At 40.9% G+C, this 22,416-nt stretch overlaps 1 protein-coding gene across 4 annotated transcripts; it reads left to right on the top strand.

Moving 5' to 3' along the window:
* The first annotated feature begins 13 nt into the window (after positions 1 to 13).
* LOC140521148 (uncharacterized) lies at positions 14 to 21,274 on the top strand. 4 transcript variants are annotated; one of them, XM_072635887.1, is made up of 6 exons: positions 14 to 1,017; positions 2,036 to 2,060; positions 8,655 to 8,756; positions 9,284 to 9,379; positions 16,240 to 16,414; positions 17,166 to 21,274. In XM_072635887.1, exons 1-6 carry the CDS (start codon positions 982 to 984, stop codon positions 18,517 to 18,519), a joined length of 1,788 nt encoding a protein of 595 aa, XP_072491988.1. In that variant the 5' UTR covers positions 14 to 981; the 3' UTR covers positions 18,520 to 21,274. The 4 variants fall into 4 exon arrangements, with proteins under 4 accessions (XP_072491988.1, XP_072491990.1, XP_072491989.1 ...); XM_072635889.1 differs by lacking the exon at positions 9,284 to 9,379; XM_072635888.1 differs by lacking the exon at positions 2,036 to 2,060 and having other exon boundaries at positions 14 to 1,021; positions 8,640 to 8,756.
* Positions 21,275 to 22,416: the final 1,142 nt, after the last annotated feature.

Here is a 22,416-nt window from a genome sequence, read left to right as displayed (position 1 = left end):
AGAGAAGGAAGAAACGGAAGTCACCTCAGATATCTTCCGTCCCTCCCACCGGGGTCCGCCCCCGCGCCCGCGCCCGTAAAGGTAAATCCCGGCCACCCCAGGCACTTTTGATGGCCCGGAGAAGACTAACCAGGAGAACCCTTCAGGAGCTCCGCCTCCGCTCCATGGAAGCGGCTTCTTCCCCTGAGACTGAGGTCGGAAAACAAAGTAGGTTTGTGCGCATGCCTATCGAATCCGAGACGGTACGATGGAACCGAGGACGGAAAGCCCCAGGTCTCGTGAGCACGCGCAGAAATCTCCTTATGCTCTAAACTACACTTCCCGAAAGCCTCCTAAGATTTTTAAGAAAATTTTTTTGCTCATGGAAAATGTCCCGGAATGTAAGGGGCGGAGATTTGGGGGGGACCGGAAGTGCTGAGAAAGGGCAGCGGGGCGGCCCGACGGGTTGGAGCCACGCCCACGTCCCAGCAGACCTCGGGCCTCGGGCCAGGCTGCCCCGCCCCGTGACGCTCTTGCACCTCAGCCTCTGGCCTGGCAGGTGCTTGGGGACGAGGCCCAGGGCAGGAAGGGAATTCCTAGGGCGAGAATCTAGGTCCTTCGTTTTACCTTTGAGGAAACTGAGGCCACTGGCGGCTAAGCGATTGACCCAAGGTCACCGCGGTGGTCGTCGCAGCCTCCTGCGTCGCGCTGGGCCTTGAGCCTCCCCCGTGCTGGGCAGGGCTGGAGGAGGAAGGACAAGACACGGGCACCAGCCCCCGCGCTTTGCGCGTCCCTCTCCTTCCCGCGATGCCTCCAGCCCGCCCTTCCCCAGGGACGCCGCAGAGGCTCCGGACAGCGGCTCCCATCTCCCGGCTTGTACGATCGGCAATGTCCGCGAGCTGAAGCTAGCGCAGGCCTCCCTCCTCCTCGTGCCTTTCCCTCCTCCGCCCCGCCCCCGCAGGTCTGCCCTCCCCCACTAGAGGCAGTGTGGAGCAGGAGGGAATGGCCCCCGCGTTCTTGCCCGGCCCGGCTGGCCAGGTGAGTGATCGATCTGTCTCTACGTCGGGGTTTTCGGGGGTAGAGAGGTGTGCAGTGTTAGAGGGCCGGACCTGACGCTGCCCTTTGAGCTCTGTTTCCCTATCTGTAGAACCCTATTTATCAGGGTTGTTGTAAGGATCAAATGAGATGACTTGTCAAGCCTTTAGCACAATGTCTAGCACCTAGTAGGCACTCTGTAAATGTTATTGTTACTATTGAGGCAAATAGAGTGCTTGGCTAAAATTTATAGGTAAATGCTGACCTTAGGGGAAGCACTACTTATAGATTTATGGAAATGGTTACTGAACATACGCATGTGCTACACTTAAGTCTTTAAAGGAGAAAAAGCTATGTTGGGGGTTGGTGTAATAAACAAATTTCAATTGGTCTGAATTTATACGATTAGGAAGAAATTGCAAGGGACAGTATTCTTTGGAAATAATATTTTGATTTTAAAAGAAGAATGATTATATTGTATGACTTGAAATTAACATTTGGAGTACAGTGGGAGTAAAGTGCCTTTACTTACATGTATGTTGATGATATAAAAATATGATTTGGAAATTTCAGCATGACTCACTTGTGCCCCTTGAGGAAATGGTTTGTAAGAGCTATAGAACAAGAGACAGAATGATATAGTGGAAAGAGCACTGGTTCTGAGTCAGAAAACCTGGATTCGTCCCAGTTCTCATATTTTATTAGCTAGGTGACCATGAGTTAAAAATTCTACTTAACTTTCTTTTGATTCGTTTTTCTCGTTTATCAAATGAGTCAGTCAGCAAGTACTTATTATTTACTTGCTATATGCAAGGGGTGTGGGGCTATATGAGGTTAACTACTTGTAACTACTTTGAAATGTTTAATGAGTTGATGGATTTAATACAAAAGAAGCTACACAGTGTGTCAAAGTAAGCCTTTGACTTGGAAAACTCAGAAGAATAAGCTCATTAGACCCACTTTTGGATTCTTGCCTGCAAAGATGGTCTTTAGATAATCAGAAATACATTTGATGTTTCAGGAATCCGTGACATTCACTGATGTGTGTTGGGACTGGAAGCTCAATTCCGTGTGGACAGTCTCGGGCAGGTAAAAGTGGGACTTCTAAATCTTAGAGTCTTACGAGGCCCTCCATGAACAGCGGGGGTTCGAGAAGGTCAGACCGAGCTAGCTCGGCTAGCTCGGGTATTTCCGCCTCTCCCCCGGAGATACCTGATGGGTGGAGTCTCCCTGCCCTCGAGGTCGTCCCGGATTGGAGCACACCTAGTTACCTAACAGCATGGTATTGAGATGCAAACTGTGTGGCTGAAGATTAAGTAGGATTGAGGAAGCCAGAAAGCTCTTAGCACGTGTGGAGCCAAAGAGAAAAGTAGGGCTCCGCTTCTTTTCTCTCCTCTCTCCCCTCCCCCTCTCTCCCCGCTTGTACTTCTACTTCCATTCCCTTAAGCTTAGCCTTCTTAGGAAATCTCCCCCTCTTCGTCCTAAGAAAGAAGAGCCCCTGCACTTGTAACCGAAACCCTGTAATAAAGCTCAACCCCTGTTTGACTCTGGAACGTCCTTTCTCTCATATGTGCATCCGGCGTGGCCAGCCGAAGACCTGGACAGGTAAGAAAGACTCGGGTAGCCCAATACAGGCCTCTAGGCTTGGCAGTTGGCGTCCCAACAGGGATTGGGAGCGTAGATAATCCTGGGTGCTTTTGGGGTACACCCGGAAGGGGCTGTGAAAGAAGCGAGTCCCGAATCCTAGATTCGGAAGGAGAGAAAGGGGAGAGAAGCTTCCCAAACCCCTGGGAAAAGGGCGGAGATGGGGAATCTATTGCCAGTAATAAAGCCAGAGGAACAGGAGGTCTGGGCTGAGACACTTCACAGGGAATGCAGGAAGGCGGGGGTCACAATAGAGTTAGATGACCTCCGAGAATTTTGTGAAAGGATTTGGAAAGTTTCTCCTTGGCTCAAGCAGGCAGGAATATCAAGAGAAAAATGGGGAGCGGTCGGAGAGCAAATGACTGCTTACGAGCAACAATACCCTGGGGAGCTGGAGGATTTAGATTTCCTGATATTCGGTGTAATTAAAAGCCTGCTGGAAGGGCCGGAGAGGCCAGGGCGGGATTGGAATGAGAGTGGAAGCGGAGAGAGGGGAGGGGAGAACACGGGAGGGAGGGAGAGTCCAGGCAAGCAGAAAGTTAAGCGGAAAGTTAAGGAGCGTAAAGAAAAAATAGACCTGGAGCTCCATCTAGCGGATGGAAAAGGCGAGGCAGGGGAGAATACGCCGTGCCTTCCCTCCGCGCCTCCTTATAACCTGCTCCATTGGTCAGACAGTTCAGGGCCACAGTCCAGTTTGGAAAAAGGAATAAGAAAGGCTATAGAGAATGGAGAAGATGTAGGGACATTTCCTGTGTTAGAAATAGCGGACCCCAGTGTCCCCGGTGGGGTTCGGAGGAGCCACATACCCATAGAGTGGAAGAGAGTGGCGACTCTTAAAGAGGCTTGTACCAAGCATGGCCCTAATTCACCCTTTGTTATAGCCATGCTTGAAACTCTCAGCGGTCAGTTCGTTCTGACTCCTAATGACTGGAAGAGCTTAGCTAGAGCCTGCCTTACCCCTGGGCAGAATGTGATTTGGGTATCAGAATTTTCTCAGAGGGTAAAGAGCACTACCGGTGGGCTAGGGGCTCAGGCCCCCCAGGCTTATCAGCAATTTACAGGAACAGGGCAGTTTGAGGCTACAGGAAATCAATTACAGTACTCAGCCTCCGATTATGTTTTGATTGCCGGAATGGCTATTGCCGCCTGGAAGGTTATAGCCTCTAAGAAAGAGAGAGAGTTTCCCATGACTAGGATTACGCAAGGAAACAATGAGCCATTTACTAATTTTGTGGCCAGGCTGCAGGAGGCAGTAGGTCGAGATATGGGAGAGGAAAACCAAGGGACAGAGATAGTGTTGAGGACATTGCTGCGGCAGAATTGTAATCATGACTGCAAAAAGGCAATGCTGGGACTGCCAAAGAATGCATCTGTTGAAGAGATGATACAGAGATGTGAAAGGGTAGGAAGTCAGGTCTACTTGGCACAGGTGCAAGGGAAGTACCTGGCTGCCGCCTTAAGTAATATCTCTTTGGAGAAAAAATGTTTTAACTGCGGAAAACCGGGACACCTTAAGAAAGAGTGTAGGAAAGAAATAAGTACAGGGAGGGGCCAGGACCCTTGTTTTTCATGTGGAAAGCCAGGTCACTTAGCTAAACAATGTAGGAAGTCGGGAAACGGGGTGAGGGGCCCCTCGAGGGCCCCGAAAGTGTACCCTTTGGCAGAGAATCGGGATGGCCCCTTGGAGGGAGAATACAGGAGATTATGGGGCCAGAGGAAGGAAAGCAACACCTTTACAGCTTAGAGAAGTGCCAGCTTGCAGCTCATCAGTTTGCCATGATTCCCCTGAGAGACCCCATACAGGAGGAATCCCTAATATTACAGAACCCCTCTCATGCACCCGTAGTTATATATACAGGAGTTTATCCCACCGGCACCACAGCACTTCCATGCTCCAATGTGGTAGCCGAGCCAGCTCATATAGACAATCAGCTTCCCATAGCTATTGCCCTTCCTTTAAAGCACTCAGTTCAAATCCAGTTACTAAAGGAAATAGGACAGAATAGACCTGAGTGTACGATCTGGCTTAATGGAATTCCCATGACTGGCCTCCTTGATACTGGAGCGGATAGGACCTGCCTTAGCGGTCGCTCAGTACCCCGGCACTGGAAGCTTAAAGAAAGCCAGAGACCAGTGTGGGGAATAGGAGGGTGCCAAAATACCTTAGAGACAATGCACCCAGTAAAGTGGGAGGCAGAGGATCGCCAAGGGACCGTATGGCCGTTGGTGATTCCAGGACTTAGTTTTAACATCTGGGGCAGGGACATTATGAGCCGCCTCGGGATGAAGCTATCAAATTTTTAGTAAGGGCCATTGCAGTTGCACTGGAGTCCCCACCCTTGAATTGGAAGTCAGACACCCCGATTTGGGTGGAGCAATGGTCCCTGACCCCAGAAAAACTCCAGGCACTACAACTATTGGTTAAGGAGCAATTAGAAAAAGGAAATATAGAACCATCAAAGTCACCCTGGAATGCTCCTGTGTTTGTTATAAAGAAAAAATCCGGGAAATTCAGGTTCCTTACAGATCTAAGGAAGGTAAATCAGTCTCTCATGCCTATGGGAGCCCTGCAACCAGGTCTCCCTTCTCCTAATGCCATCCCGGAGGGTTGGTCACTTATAATCATTGATATTCAGGATTGTTTTTTTTCCATTCCTTTAAACAAAGTAGATTGTCCTCGGTTTGCTTTTACAATACCTCACCCCAATAACGAAGGACCTGCAAAGAGGTATCAGTGGAAGGTATTGCCCCAAGGTATGAGTTGCAGCCCCACCATCTGCCAGTGGTATGTTAATCAAGCCTTAGAAAGCCCCAGACAGCAATACCAATGCAAAATCATCCATTATATGGATGACATCCTTATAGCTGCACCTCAGCTCAAGGAACTGGAGAAGTGTTTCCAAGCAGTAGAAAGGAACCTTTTAGGACTAGGATTAGTTATTGCTCCTGAAAAGATACAGAGAGGACCCAATTACAAATATTTGGGATATCAGATACAGGGCACCATCATTCGGCCGGAACCCCCAAAATGGGATATAAAGATCCAAACACTCAATGATGCTCAGAAACTAGTAGGAGCTATCCAATGGATAAGATCAAAGGTGCCTATACCTTTACCTCTCATGCAACCTTTATATTCACTATTGACAGGAGACTCTGCTTTAAATTCCCCACGAACATTGACTCCTGAAGCAGCCAAGGCCATAGAGGCAATAAAAAAAACAATTTTTAGAGTCCACCACATTTCGGTGGGATCCAGGAGGAGATCTGGAGGTATCTATTATCTCCACCACACCTCCCTATGCCGTCATACACCAAAAAGAGAAGCCCCTAGAGTGGGTATATTTAAGTAAAACAGGAAGCAGTTTACTAAACAAGTGGGAATTTCTAGGACGGTTAGCACTAGAGGCAGTAAGAAGAGCCACCCACATATACCAAAAACAGCCAATTCTTTATGCTACACTCACCACTAAGGATGTAGAAGAGTTAGCTCAGAATCATGTTTCTTGGGCCACTATACTCCACTGGGCCCAGATGAAACCAAATTCGACTTTTCTATTCAAAGAATTATTACAGTGGGCCCCAGCACCAGTGAAAAGGTACTCACCAAACCCAGTAGAAGGGCCTAACATTTTTACAGATGCCACGAAACATCACAAGGCATCTATTTATAATTCGGCCTCCCAAGAGATATATATAGTTAACACACCCTACACCTCTACTCAACAGAACGAATTGGAAGCTATAATCCAAGCTCTCCAAATATATAGTGACATACCCATTAATATTATCACTGATAGTCAGTATGCATCTTTATTAATTTCACGGATTGAGGACTCTATTGTAGATTATCGGTCCAATATTTTTTCACAGTGTGAGCGGCTATTGACCACCATTAATAACAGAACACACCCTTTTTATGTTTTACATGTGCGCTCACATACAAATGGCACAGGACCAATTTTTGAAGGAAATCAAATAGCAGACAATTCACTATACCTGGTAGGGCACACTGTGGAACCACAAGAAAGGGCCCAAAAGGCTCATGATAGGTTCCACCTAGCCACAGAAGCCCTCTGCAAATTATATGGGATAACTCAGGAACAGGCCAGAAAAATTGTTAAGAGCTGTCTCCAATGTATCCCATTCCACCCATCTCTAGACCAGGGTGTCAATCCTCGTGGCTTGGCACCCAATGAAATTTGGCAAATGGATGTCACCCATCTTAAGGGCCAGTGCATACATGTGACAGTTGACACATGGTCCGGATTCCTTATGGTGACTTTACAGCCAGGTGAATCAAGTGCTAAAGTAATTCAACATCTTTGGCACTGTTTTTCTGTTTCAGGCTTACCCTTAGAAATAAAGACAGATAACGGCCCTGCCTATACTTCTCAAACCCTTACACACTTCCTCCGCGATCTAGGGATTCGACATGTTACAGGAATCCCCTACAATCCACAAGGCCAGGCCATAGTGGAAAGGGCCAATCTCACCTTGAAGGCGATCCTCGCTAAACAAAGAAGGGGAAAAGGTCGCCTAACACAATCAGAGCTTGATACAGCTGTGTATACACACAATTTTTTGCATATCTCAAGAAACTCACATACTACTCCAGCTATGAGACATTTTGTGACTTTTCCAAGACAACCCCGCAAGGAAAGTAATACCCAGGCTGGATATAAAGACACATGGGCCATGGTAAAGGATATGGCCTCAGGGAAATGGAAAGGTCCGTATAAGATACTAATATGGGGTCCAGGGTATGTTTGTGTCTCCACAGGAAAAGGTGATGCGTGGATTCCCATTAGAAGGATCCGTAGGTGGGAACCGATGTCGGAGACGGCGGAGACGCAGGAGGTGGAGAGCCCAGAGACCCCGGAGAAGGATCATACACCACCTGAGCCTGCTGCTGACAGCTTTAACCTTGCTGCCCAGAGAGGAAGCAGCCCTCATCACAACCGCAGACACTGCTGCTGACAGTTTCCCATCTAGGCATCCTTTTTTCGCCAGCTGAATGAGGACTTTGATATCACAAACCCAGGACACTTGGGTGGGGAGGAGGTGACCAATTTTCCACCTGTATAGATCCATTTGCAAGATTAAGGGAGTGGTGGTGTAAGGCGCCTACACCACCTGCTTCTCTTAAAATATGCTTTGGGATTTTAGTTGATTGCACTTCCCCAGTTGTAACTCAGCCATTTAGTTTCATCTTTGTTTTATTTGATGCCTCCCTTTGTCAGTTGTGCTAGCTGCAGATTTCTGTGTGAATGAAGTCTTGTTGTAAGGTACTCATATGCTAAAGGCCTTCCTAATCCACTCAGCCTCCAGCCACTGTTTGCTCTAGAGCCAGGTGCGCTCCGCGCATAACAAAGAAGGGGATATGTTGGGACTGGAAGCTCAATTCCGTGTGGACAGTCTCGGGCAGGTAAAAGTGGGACTTCTAAATCTTAGAGTCTTACGAGGCCCTCCATGAACAGCGGGGGTTCGAGAAGGTCAGACCGAGCTAGCTCGGCTAGCTCGGGTATTTCCGCCTCTCCCCCGGAGATACCTGATGGGTGGAGTCTCCCTGCCCTCGAGGTCGTCCCGGATTGGAGCACACCTAGTTACCTAACAGCATGGTATTGAGATGCAAACTGTGTGGCTGAAGATTAAGTAGGATTGAGGAAGCCAGAAAGCTCTTAGCACGTGTGGAGCCAAAGAGAAAAGTAGGGCTCCGCTTCTTTTCTCTCCTCTCTCCCCTCCCCCTCTCTCCCCGCTTGTACTTCTACTTCCATTCCCTTAAGCTTAGCCTTCTTAGGAAATCTCCCCCTCTTCGTCCTAAGAAAGAAGAGCCCCTGCACTTGTAACCGAAACCCTGTAATAAAGCTCAACCCCTGTTTGACTCTGGAACGTCCTTTCTCTCATATGTGCATCCGGCGTGGCCAGCCGAAGACCTGGACAGGTAAGAAAGACTCGGGTAGCCCAATACAGGCCTCTAGGCTTGGCAGATGTGTCTGTGGATTTCACCTTGGAAGAGTGGGTACACCTGGACCATTCCCAGAAAGAGCTGTATAAGGATGTGATGTTGGAGAACTACAGAAACTTGCTATGCCTGGGTATGGACATCTATCCCCTTGATGCAAATTGTGCCTGTGAAAGTGATTTTTAAAAACTACTACTAAATTCTATGAAATTCTATTAATAATTAAATTATTTGGTGTGCTGAGAGAGATCAGAGATTGCCTAAGTCTTTTGTAGCTGAGTGAGGTTACTTCTATCTGTTCATAACTGGAAATTGGTAGTTTGATTGTATTATACCTGAGGATCTTCCCACTTTCTGTTCCTTCATATTCTCCCTTAAAGTTCTCGTGTAGATACTTGAAGAAAAGAAAAGTTTCCCATCCTCTAGGGAGATATTGAATCAAGTGAACTAACCTTTTCCTGAGCCTAAATCCATGCCATTATACTCTTCCTTCCCTGCTCAGTCTCCCTGGCCATACTACCAAAAAACAGAAATCAGAGATCCTTTGTAGCATTCTTTCCACCTTCCTAGCTTATCCTCTTTTCCCTGAAGTGAGAAGGGCTAGCATTGAATTCTGAGGTGGCTCTCTATCCCTAGAACTTTCCCATTTCCATTGAGCAGGACTTGCAGTTTCCAAACCAGATGTGATCTCCCAGTTGGAACAAGGGGATGCACCATGGATGTCAGAGGGAGAAGTCCCAAGAAGGATCTATCCAGGTGAGTGAGTAAAAACCCAGAAGGTGAGAGCCATTTCATGCAGCAAGCAGCTCATTTAGGGTCAGGGAAAGCTCAATTATCTGACATGAGCTGTCTTCATTAAGTCTCATCTTCACTTTAGCAAATCATTTTTTTTGTGTGACATCTGCACATTCATCTGCTTCTGACCACAGAGGAAGAGATATCTTGAGTCAACTTTCACTTTTCTCTGGAGCTATCTCACTTAATGACCATTTTCCCACCTATCCTCCTATGTAACCATTCATTTTAAAAAGTGTATGTTTACCAAAATAAAAATAGCCTATTTGCTTCCATACCTTTTTGAATCTTTTTCTTCTGTGCATTTCTTTTTGAGTGATGTTTCTACTCTTTTTTTTTTAAGTATTATCTCTTAGTGTGTCCTGAATTTGCTTTTTTCACTGTATCAAATCAGTTCACCCTACATTTATTAAGCACCTACTTGGTTCAGGGCACTGTGCTTTTAGGTAGACAAAGACAAAGGAAATGTCCCTATTGTTGTGGAACACATCTTTTCTTGGGGGCACACTGAATATATTCAAAGGATGTACAAATAACTGCAGAGAAATTCCAAATGCAAAACTAATGGAGCTCTGATGGAGGTGGGAGGAAAAGGTTCGTGTAGGAGGAGGTTTCTCAGCTGTACTTTCAGGGAAGGCGAGGCTTCTTAGAATCCTTGGGAAAAGGAAGGAGGAAGGAGATAAGCATTTATATAGTGCGTATGTGCCAAGCACTGTGATAAGCACTTTACAAATATCTCATTTGATCCTTATGATAACCCTGTAAGCTAAGTGCTGTTATTATCTCCATTTTGCAGTTGAAGAAACTGAGGGAAGGAGGTTAAATGACTTGTCAGGGTCACACAGCTAGTAAGTATCTGAGACTTGATTAAAATAAAGACTCAGGTCTTCTCGAATCCTGGCTCAGTACTATATCCACTTTGCCACCTGCCTGGATATTTCAGAATGAGGAGGCTTTGCAAAGAAAAAGAGGTGGGACATGTAATGTGAATAATGAACAGCTGGTAGGCTCATTTGACTAGAAAGGTATACATAAAGTTGGAATAATATGAAGTAAGACTATAAAAGTAAATAGGACCTGTATCACTGAGGACTTTAAATGCCAGGCTCAGGATTTTATTTTTTGTCCTGGAGGCAGCAGAGATACTTAATGGTAAGGGTTATAGGGGAGTGACATGATCAAATTTGTTTTAGGAATATCAGTTTGGCTACTGTGTGAAAGTTGTTTTGGAGAAAGGAGACACTAGATTCAGGAAGGTCAATTAGATTGTGATATTCCAGATGCCAGATAAATGAGAGCTCTATCCAGGGTAGTAGTTATGTGAGTGACAAAAGGGAAGGGAAAGAAAGACACAAATGGTGTTGTGGAGGTGTTCTGGAGACAAAACTTGTTACTGATTTTATTTTAAATTTTCATTATTATGAACTTAAGCATAAAACATTTTAGCATTTAGAGAACAGAAGAGGATTGTACATGAAACTGAACTAAGTACATCATTAATTTAACATGTTAATGACAGAACTGTCCTTGTCTGTTTTCCTAAAAATCTGCTTATCCTCTGTGTATTTTACTAATGTTTTATTGATAATTTTTATTATTTTTGATATTTTATTGGTAATTTTTTATTGGTAATTTTTTCTCTATTTTATTTTTCCCTCATTCACTGTTACTGCTTTCTTTTTTAACAAAACAAAACTACACATTGGCCATGTCTGATAATATAGTTCACATTTTATACTTCTAGTCTGTCACCTCACTGTCAAGAGGTTAGAAGCATTAATCATCAGTCTTCTGAAGTCATGATTGGTCATTACTTGAATAGAGTTAAGTGTTTGAAAGTTTTCCTTTATTGTAATCATTGTATAAATTGTTCCCCTAGTTCTCACTTTACTCTGCATCAGTCCATATGACTTTTTTTTCTACTTCTTTAAATACTTTCTATTCATCATTTGATATAATAAAATTCTGTTAAATTCACATATAATTTATTCATCCATCCTCCAACTAGTGGGTACCTGTTTTGTTTCCAGTTCCTTACTGTGACGAAAAGTATTGTGAAAATTCATCATCTTCTCCCTTTCATTCAAGATAAGGAGTTTCATATCAAAATAATTCTTCCACCATCATCCTCATGTCCTTTTTCTTGTATTAAAGCTTTTCTCATAATCAACTCATTTTCTTGCCTCAACAAAGCAATTCAACATGCATTCATTGAGCACGTAAGTTTGGGGCACTGTGCTAGAAATTTCCAGATATGCAAATATGAAACCAAAGCATTCTGTTCTCAAGGAACTTTTATTCTGTAGAGCAGTGAGTGAAGTAAACATATACACAGATGAGTAAATGTAAAGGAATTTGAGGAGAGAGAGTCTTTCCCTATTAATAATAGGGAAAGGGATTATGGAAGGTTTTATACAGAAATGGCCACAGGTTGAGCCTTGGTAGAAGACAAAAATTCTGCTAGTTGTAGGTGATAAGTGTGTATGTTTCTGATTTGTGAAGAACTAGCAAGCATTCAGAGTTCTCCAGGAAATGGAATGTTGAGTTTAGTGAATTTACATAACTTGGTTGTTTTTATATCTACATAGGTATTTACATGTATACATATATATATGTATATGAAGGGGATTATTGTGTGTGCTTGTGGTTCATCTTTTGTTCTTGAAAAGGGCCATGGCATCAGGGAGATGATAACATGACTTGCAATTGGCTTTGATTTGAATGAGATTGGGCTGTGCAAAGTCACCAGCCTCACTTTCTCCTCCAGAGCCACCTGGATCCAGTGGCCAGATAGGTTTACTGGCTAGATTTCTTCCTCAAAGACCAAGCCTTAAACCCAATTCACTCTGCATCTCCTGGTTTGGAATAGGTGCCCAAGCGCCACTTAATCTTTCAGGCCCTTCTAGCTCAGAGGGAATGTAAACAGTAACTGTTTCTCTTTTGGGAAGCAACCCTGAGGGTCTTCCCCTCCCATTTAATTTTTTTTTTTTTTTAATAAAGGGGCCATCCCTTGACTCACTCTTAAAGAATGGGCTTTACCTCCCTCCAAGTGAGAACCTGGAAAGAGCTTAGCTTAAAAGGGCCAAGGTATCCTACTGCATCTTGGGGCATCTCTAGTCATTCTGATGAAGGGGATAAAATTAATCTGGAAAGGTAAGTTTGAGGTGGTAGTTGAGCACCTTAAATATTTGGTTAAGGAGATTGCATTTTATTCCAGAGGTAGTAAGAAGCCATTGAATGTTTTTGAGTTAAGGCAGTGACATAATAATTAAGTAGAAATGACATTTATATAACAGCTTTAGGTTTGCAGAGTGCTTTATATACTTTATTTCATTTGAACCATATAACACCCCTCTCATGTAAGTACTACAGGTCTTTTCTGCCTTGCACAGATTAGGAAACGGAGCCCAAGAGAGGTTAGGTAACTTGCTGAGGTTTATATAGCTGGTAAATGTTGCAAGATTGGTTCCTAGTTCTCTCTCAATCCAAGTGAAGCACTCTTTTCTGTGGCGCCTCCTGGTAATATGCATCTTTGTGAATTATAACTTGAAATTGTTGATGTTATAAAATCATTAATCTGATGGCCATTTGTGGAGTGGAGTGTAAGAGAAAAGGAAAAGAAAGCAGAGAGATCAGTTTGGAATTGGTTACGGTACTGCTGATATGAAATGGTGAGGGCTTTGATTATAACCTCATTGTCTCAATAAAACCTCCATTGTCTGATATATATCCTGTTCCCTCTTTACTTATTCTTTGGGCTCATTCTTACCCCTTCTTATCTTTTCCCCATTCTCAAGACTGTACTTGAGAGCTGTCAGAGTCACGTATTCTTTGTAGGTATTATTTTTGTAAATTTATTTTACATTCCTGGGTCCTGTTCATTCCTTACAGCTTTTGGAAATAAGTGATTCTTAATATGTGTTCCTTTAGATTTGTTAACTGCCTGATGTTGTTTCCTTATTTTCCTTATGCAGAGTACCTTAGTACCCAGAAACATTTTTTCCAGAGGGTAGGACAGAGGGAGGTTCAGAAACCTGAAAACATTTAGCAGTTCTAGGGGAGAAAAAGACACAGAGTTAAGCAGCTCCATTACTGTTTTTCCATTCCTTGTTCTAACAATTGATAGTTTACATATAAATAACAAGATTTAGAATCAAAGATTCTTAGAGTTACAGGAAAACTTAGGGACGTTTCAGTCTTGTGACCCACCCAGTGCAAAAAATCTTCTTTATAGTGTGGTTAACTGATGATTTTCTACTCTCTGGTAGAATAAACTTCTCTCTTGTGGGAATATAGCACAGTACTGTGAAGTGAGAATTGAAAATGAAATTTGTAGACCCTCCTCTAATGCAAATTACTTGTGTGATCTTAGGTAAATCATTGAGCCTCTCAGCCTCATTTTTCTCATTTAATTAATTAGTTGGTATGGGGACCAACAAGTAATTAAACATCTACATACCCTTTGATCCAGCGATATTACTAGTAGATATACCTGAAGATCAAAGACAGAGGGAAAGGTCCCAAATGTGTTCATATATGTGTAGCAGCACTTTTTGTAGTTACAAAGAATTGCAAACAAAGTGGGTGCCTATAAATTGAGCAATAGTAAAATAAATTGTGGCCTGTGAATATACCATTACTGTGCCATGAGAAGTGATGACTAGGAGAAATGCAGAGAAATTTGGGTAGACTTGTATAAAATAACACAAAGTGAAATTAGCAGAGCCAGGAGAACAATTTATATGATATCTATGATAATGTAAAAAAAAATTTGAAAAACTTTAGAACATTGATTGATGCATTGACTAATTATGACTTTATAAGATTGATGATAAAACATGATGATACTTGTTACAAGGGAGAGCTCTTTGGAGGTTGGGAGAGCCAGTGGAAAGTGATAGTGATGTAAAGAAAGAGTGATAAAATGTTAAAAAAATTGGGTGTTGGATTGTAGAAACTCCTAAGATTTCTTCTAGTCCAGTCATTATATGTTTCTATGAGGCAGCCTGTCTGATATTAGATGGTTCCTGTTGTGGAAATGTTGAACTTTTATGTTTAGCTGAAAGTGGCTTCCCTTAAAATCTTCTTCATCCATTGTTTCCAGTTCTGCTGTTTAGAATGACATTCAATATTTACATACATTTGTAATCTAGTTGATTCTAGCCTTTTCTAACAATACAGATTACAATCCATTGATTCCTGCCCATCCTACCTGATTCTCATGCATATCCTCCCCAAGTATTGCTGCCAGAGGTCCTATTTAAGAATGATACTGCTTTGATTACATCAGATCCCCAAATATTGCAAATATCTCTTGAAAGAGATCTGTAATTACTCAAAGAAATTTGGCCTTTCCATGCACACCAGAAAGATCAAATGGATGAAGAATGTTTATTGCCCAGATATCAATAATATGCATATCATTGACAGTCAATACAGAATTACAGTATGCAATATATATTTATGTTTTTTAAAAAATAAGTCATATTGATACTTTTAAAATCTTTTTTATTATTCATTTCAAGATACAGACTGTCCCTCTCCCTCCCAGTGACTGTGTCTAATATTCCATCCCCATTGTTTCCTTATCTCTCAGCTCAGAGGACTGGGGTTTATTTCTTATCTCTTTTTGAAGATTGAGATTGATCATTAAAATTTCTCTGAATTCACCTTTTTAGTGTTCTTTTCATTTATCATAGTCATTATGCATATGTTTTTCCTTGTTCTGCTTACTTCGCTCTACATCATTTTATATGTCTTCCCATGTTTTCCTAAATTCCGTATATCTGTCGTTATTTACTATATAATAACATCATTCCATTTTATTCATGTACCATAACTAGAGCAACCATTCCCCAATTGATAGGTACTTGCTTTATTTCCAATTCTTTACTATCAAGCAACATTTTAGTATTTATGGGGGCTTTCCTTATGTCATCCATCCCTTTCAGGTTGTATTATACTTTGTAATAATATTTTGTATGTAGTGCTTTAAATTTTGCGCAATATTTTATGAACATTATCTCATTTTATCCTCACAAGAATACTGGAAGATAGATACTGTTACTTTCATCCCTATTTTCAGATGAGGAAGCTGAGGCAGACAGTAGCTAAGTGACTTACCCAGGGTCACATAACTAATAAATGTCTGATGCTGGATTTAAACTTAGGTCTCCATGACTCAAAGTCTAGCATTCTCTAGTCTGCTATGCCACTGAGTTGACATTTTTTGTGGGGAGGCAAAATCGTGTAAGAAAAAGAGAAATGGACTTGGAGATAGTAGTCTTCAATTTGATTTCTGTCTTTGACAGTTAGTGATATGATTACTAAATCACTAAATCATTCAAAACCTGAGTTTTTGGAAAAAACTTTGTGTCTAATTTTTCATGATACCATTTGGGATTTTCTTGGCAAAGATACTGGAGAAGTTTGACATTTCCTTCCCTGTTTCATTTTACACATAAAGAGTTGAGACAAACAGTGTTAAGTGACTTACACAGAATCACACAGCTAGTAAATATGTGAAGCCAGATTTGAACTCAGGAAGATGAGTCTTTTTGACTTCAGGGCTGGCACTCTATTACCACCTAGCTGCCCAAAGGTTGTGATGAAGATCAAATAAGAAAAAAAAAATAAAAAGCTTTTTAAACACTATATTTTACTACATACATGTGAAGTAGAAATATTATTATTTGTTTTATACTTTAATGTTTGACAATAATTTTTCTTAATAAACGAGACAAGTGAGAATTAAGTGTATAATAGTTTCTTTTTTTCTAGCAGAGGGAACAATGTACATTAACATTTTTTATTTCTTTCAGATTGGGAGACTAAACCTGAAACCAAGGAATCAGCTGTAAATCTGGTTATTTCCACAGAAGAATCATCCCAGGGAAGACACAGAAGGGATGATCCAAGTGTTTCCAAATTGGGAGAAGCTTGGGAATGTGATGCCTTGTTAGAGAAGCAACAGAGTAATGAAGAGAAATATTCTAGGCAAGTAAAAATCATTCAGAAGAAACAATCACCAAACATTTATTAAACGTTTACTATGTGCCAGAAAAATGGTCCCTGCCATCAAGGAACTTACTTTTCTGTCCTCTGGGGAGACGATTTACATACATATAAGTATATACAAAATAAATGGTAATTTTTTTGTGGGGAAGACTAGCAACTATGGAGGGGAGAAATGGGAATCCGGAAATGTTTCATGTAGATGGTAGGGCTTGAGCTGAAATTTGAAGGAAACTAGGGTGTTTGAAAGGTGGATGTGAGGAAGGAGTATTTTCTGGGCATAGGGAACAGCTTGTGCAAAGGCAGAGAAACTGAAGATGGAATTGTGTAAGGATCATCAGGAATGCCAGTTTAGCTGGATGACACAGTATTTGGAAGGGAATAATGAAAGGAAATAAGACTAGAAAGGCAAATGGGAGCCATGTGGAGAAGTGCTTTAATTGCCAAATAGGAATTTGTATTTGATTATAGTGGTGTGGTAATGGGAAGACAGTGATTTAGAAAAACTCCAAAAAGTGAGAAGCCATAAATGTAATAAATGTAGCAGGATCATTCCTTTTTCCACAACCAAGAGTTCCTGTGAGAATCTCTATAAATATGACATAAACAGAAAGAGGTTCAGCTATTATTCACCCTAAGTAGATATAATAGAATCTGCTTAAAAGACATTTCATACTTTTGAATAATGTGAGAAATCTTTCCATTGTAACTGAAGTCTTGTTCAATATTCCAGGAAGCATACTGGAGAGAAATCTAATGAATGTGTGAGAGACATCAGTCACAGGTCACCCATTATTTCCCATCACAGAATTCATGCTGTGGAGAAACCCTGTAATTATAATGAATGCAGGGAAACTTTAGGTCAAAATACACAATTCACTTGCCATAAGAGAATTTCTACTGGACAGAACCCCCATAAATGTAATGACTGTGGCAAGACCTTCTCTATGAGCACACAATTAATTAGACATCAGATAAATCATAATGGAGAGAAACCTTACAAATGTACTGAATGTGGAAAAGCCTGCCGCCAGAGCATGCAACTAACTCAACACAAGACAATCCATACTGGAGAGAAACCTTATGAATGTATCAGTTGTGGGAAGGCCTTCCGCCGGAGTGCACACCTTGTTGAACATCAGACAATTCATACTGGAGAAAAACCCCATGAATGTAATAAATGTGGTAAAGTCTTCAGTCATAGATCATCCCTTACTTACCATCACAGAATTCATACTGGAGAAAAGCCCTATAAATGTAATGAATGTGGGAAGGCCTTCCGTCAAAGAACACAGCTTACTCGACATCAGACAATTCATACTGGAGAGAAACCTTATGAATGCAATGAATGTGGGAAATCCTTCCGCTTAAGCACACAGCTTACTAGACATCAGGCGATTCATATGGGAGAGAAACCATATGAATGTAGTGAATGTGGTAAGGCCTTTCATCAGAGTACACAGCTTAGTCGACATCAGGCGATTCACAATGGAGAGAAACCTTATGAATGTAATGAATGTGGAAAGGCCTTCCGCCAAATTACGCACCTTAGTGAACATCAAATAATTCATACTGGAGAGAAACCCTATGAATGTAATGAATGTGGCAAGGCCTTCCGCTGGAACACACAGCGTGCTCGGCATCAGACAATTCATAATGGAGAGAAACCTTATGAATGTAACAAGTGTGGGAAGGCCTTTCGCCAGACACAGCTTACTCGACATCAGACAATTCATACCGGAGAGAAACCTTATGAATGTCATGACTGTGGAAAAGCCTTCCGCCTGAGTACCCAGCTTACTCAACATCATATAAGTCATACTGGAGAAAAGCCTTATGAATGTAATGAATGTGGGAAGGCCTTTCGGTGGAGTACTCAACGCACTCGACATCAGACAGTGCATAATGGACATAAACCTTATGGAAGTGGAGGAAGCTTCTGTGAGAAAACACTTCTTACTCAACATCAAACAAGTTTTACTGGCGAGACATCATCTAAACATAATGAATATGAACAAACTTTCTTCCAGAGAGCACAGCATGCCCAACATCAGACAATTCTTAATAAAGAAATCACATTTAGGTGATATATGGAGGACAGTTTTCCATCAGAGCATACAGCTCACTGCATCAAGTGGTTCATCCTGGAAAGATACTTCCGTGAATATGATAAATGTGAAAAAATACTTTTACTTGAAATTCAGAGAATTTATACTGAAGGTAAACTCCACAAACATAAAATGGGGAGGGACACTGATGCTGTACATATGTTGCTGAATATCAGAATTCACATTGGAGTAAACATAAATGAATAAATTAGAAAACTTCACAGTTCATCCTTCACGTTATGGGATTCATACTGGTATGAGAGCACATAAATATAATGAATGTAGGAAGATCTTTAATTGGAGCATATCATTCATTAAGCATCAGAAAATTTATGCTGGAGAGAAGCCTTAATAAGGTAAATCCTTATGAATAAAATTAATGTAAGGATTTCAAACAGAGCACTTACCTTATTCAGAACTGGAAAATTTATACTAAAGAAAAGCATTGAAGTTAAGCCTATCCACACAGCATCTGTTCCAACCATCTTACTCTTTCATAATTCCTGGTCACCTCTAACCCCTAGTCTCTTAGTTTACTGAAAACAGCAATTTCACAGGAGCTCCTTCAGCTTCTTTCCTCAAAAACTCACAAAAGTGTTACCACTCTTTTCTCTCCAAAAGTGGTACCTAATTCCTCTTCCTGTACCTTTGATCTCTCCTACTTTGAGGCCTTTACTTCAGCAATTGTCCTCTTGTGCACGTTCAGTTTTTTCTTTTCCACTAGTTCTTTCCCAGCTGTATATAAACATATTTATCCTGGTCTCCCTGGTACAAAAATAAGCAAACAAACAAAACAAAACCTATTGACACTACTCTATTTTGATACTATCCCATTCTTTTCTTTGTTAAACATCAGAATTTATATGGAGGTGGCTAGGTGGTACAGTGAACCAAGGTAAAACACTGAACCAAGAATAAGGAAGACTTGAATTCAAGTACAGTTATGTGACCCTGGGCAAGTCACTTAACCTCTGTCTGCCTCAATTTCTTCATCTGTAAAATGAGAATAATGATAGCACCTATCTCCCAGAGTTGCTGTAGGGCTAAAATGAGATAATTGTTTGTTAAAGTGCTTTGCAAACCTTAAAATGGTGTAGAAATGCTAGCTATTATCATCACTATCATTATTATTATTAGCTCAAAAAAATAATTTGCCTACTGTTTCCACTACTTTACTATTTACAGTCTCCTTGACAACCTGTAGTCTGGTTTCTGTCTTAATAACCACTCTATTAAAATTGCAATCTCATGAGTGAACAGTGTTGTCCTAATGTTCAGATTTGGTGTCGTGTGTGTGTGTGTGTGTGTGTGTGTGTGTGTGTGTGTGTGTGTGTATGTATTGCTTTATAGAGATAAGATGAAATATTGAACACTGTTGATCCTATCTTTTTTATACCCTAATCTTCCTTGTTTTCAAAAACACTACATTGTATTTCTTCTCCTCTTACATCTTTAAACTGTTTCTTTGCTCTTATTAACTAGAGACTTTCTTTTTCCAACCTTGTAAGGTAGATTTTTAACAAGGTTTTTGCACTTAATAGTAGATTGCATTTATATAGCATTTTAAGATTTGCAAAGTGCTTTACATACAAATATCTCATTTTGTCCTCATAACAACCCTGAAAGATAGATGCTTTTATTATCCCCGTTTTATAGATGAGGAAACTGAGGAAGGCAGAGGTTAAAGGACTTGTCCAAGGTCACACCACTAGTATGTATCTTATTGGATTTGATCTTAGGTCTTTGTTGAATCTAGGTCCACACACAGCCCATGTATTTATATGTTCTTTGAGGAATTTTATGGTCTTAAGGCTTCTATTAGCATGGATAAGAAACTGACCTTTTATTTCTGGTTCTTTTCACTCCAGGCAAATATTTCCCAACTGCCTGTACTAAATCTGATTTCACTATTTCTGTCAAAGGCATCATCATTCACCCTAGTCTCCCAGACTCTAAAACCTTGGTGTTATTTTAAATTCTTTCCATCACATTTAAAGTTACCAAATCCTACTAATTCTACTTGAACAATATTAATTATGTCAACACACTCTTTGCTGCTGCCATTGTAATGTAAGTCTCCTCTATCCCCTGTCTAGGCTTCTGCAGTAACCAACTCCTTTAATGTACTTCCCCCTTTTCCCTTTAATTTATCTTCCTATTACTGCTAGTCTTTTCATACACACACACACACACACACACACACACACATATATGTATATGTATGTGTATATATATATATATGTATATATATATATATATATATATATATATTTTCTGTTCAAAAATCTTTTGTAGATTCCTATTGCTTACAGAATAATTTTCATTTCCCTTTGATTGGCATTTAAATTTCTCTGAAATCTAGTTCCCATCACTCTGGTTCAGCCAAACTAGATGTACTTGCTTTTCCCCATACATACCCTGTCATTTTCCACTTCTTGTCTCTGTTCATTGAGTTCCTTATGTCTGGAATACCCTCATCACTCAAATCTCTCTCTTTAATTATTTTGATTACTTTAGTTAGTAATGGCCCTTTCCCCACACAGAACTTACATAGCACTATGTTTGCACTAAAAAATTGTTTTGTAATGTTATTATCTGTGTATGTATCTCATTTATTAGAATGTAAGCTCCTTGTGGGCAGAAACTGTGTCTTATCTAATCTATATCTTTTCCAAGATCTGGCCCAATGTTGCACACTATTTATATAATAAATTGCTTATTGAATTTAATTGAATTGACTGTTGCGAGAGATTTCATTTGGATCATACACCTTATTGAACATCAGTGAATTTATAGAGGAGAGAAATTTTATAAATGAATCATTGGCTACTTGAACTTCTTATTGTGGTGTCCCATTGAACTTTGACTTTTTGAAAAATGTTCTTTGCATTCTAAATCAGTTCTTCCATCACCAAAAAACTACCATTCTTTTAGTGTATCTAGGTATAATTTAGTTTATTCTTTTTGCTAAATAAAGAGATCTTTTGTAACCTTCCTGATATGGGTTGGCATTAAGGCACTCCCATGGTGAAATTTTGGGTTGGGATCAGAAATTTATTTATATGCAGGCCATATGAATTTTAATTATGAAATCACATTATATTTAATAATTTATCCAAGCCTGCTTGAAAGGACATCTGGGGAATGTACATACTAGCTATTAGTTTCTTATGCAGTGCTAGCAATAGATCTGTGAGCCACTTTGCCAAATTTGTGTATGCTGTTTATTTAGAGAAAACTTTTGTTATTTAAATCTCAGGGTACATCCTAGTGTCCAGAAGGCCTCATGTTGTATTTCTTGGTCATAAATTATACCATCATCGTATTCCGTTTATATTTGTTCTTATAATGAAGGGAGGATAAAAAAAAGATAACAGTGTCCTTCAGCCCTGCTATAGGGAACCCCCTCTTTTCCTATACTGTCTGAAATGTCACAGAGGATGGTAGTTGGAGAGTGAGGCAATGGAGAATGAAGTATGAGGTAATTTTGGAGAAAGGAGCAATAATGGTAAATATATGGGTTTGTAAAATGTCATAGTGAACATTCCATTCCCCTTCCTCCCCACCCCCCTTTTTACCTTTCCTAGTGGATAGAAAAATTAGTTGTTTTCCCATATCTTGTTCTACCAATTTTGTACCTAGAGCCCAGATAGGATTTAGGTTACCCCATTGAATGACTCCAGAGTTAGGGAGGTATCCTGTCAAGTTATGGCTTATGGAAAACCCTAGCCATGGATTTCCCTATCAGGGACATAAAGATACCTAGCCATGGCCTGAAAAATATTTGTGCCTTTATGCAAAACCTTTTCTAGCCTCAACCCAACTCTGGAAGATGTCCCATCAGACCATGAATTTTCTTGATAACTGCATCAGGTT

This window comes from Notamacropus eugenii, chromosome 1, assembly GCF_028372415.1.
Source record: "Notamacropus eugenii isolate mMacEug1 chromosome 1, mMacEug1.pri_v2, whole genome shotgun sequence".
Taxonomy (NCBI): domain Eukaryota; kingdom Metazoa; phylum Chordata; class Mammalia; order Diprotodontia; family Macropodidae; genus Notamacropus; species Notamacropus eugenii.
The sequence above is the reverse complement of the archived record's forward strand: the minus strand, read 5'-3'. Positions and strand labels throughout refer to the sequence as shown.

Excerpts from the sequence above, each read along its gene's own strand:
- LOC140521148 (XM_072635887.1), top strand. The coding sequence starts at position 982 with ATGGCCCCCGCGTTCTTGCCCGGCCCGGCTGGCCAG. Across the intron at positions 2,061-8,654 it reads CGTGACATTCACTGATGTGT|CTGTGGATTTCACCTTGGAA; the intron begins GTTGGGACTGGA and ends TGGCAGATGTGT. Across the intron at positions 8,757-9,283 it reads CAGAAACTTGCTATGCCTGG|GACTTGCAGTTTCCAAACCA; the intron begins GTATGGACATCT and ends TCCATTGAGCAG.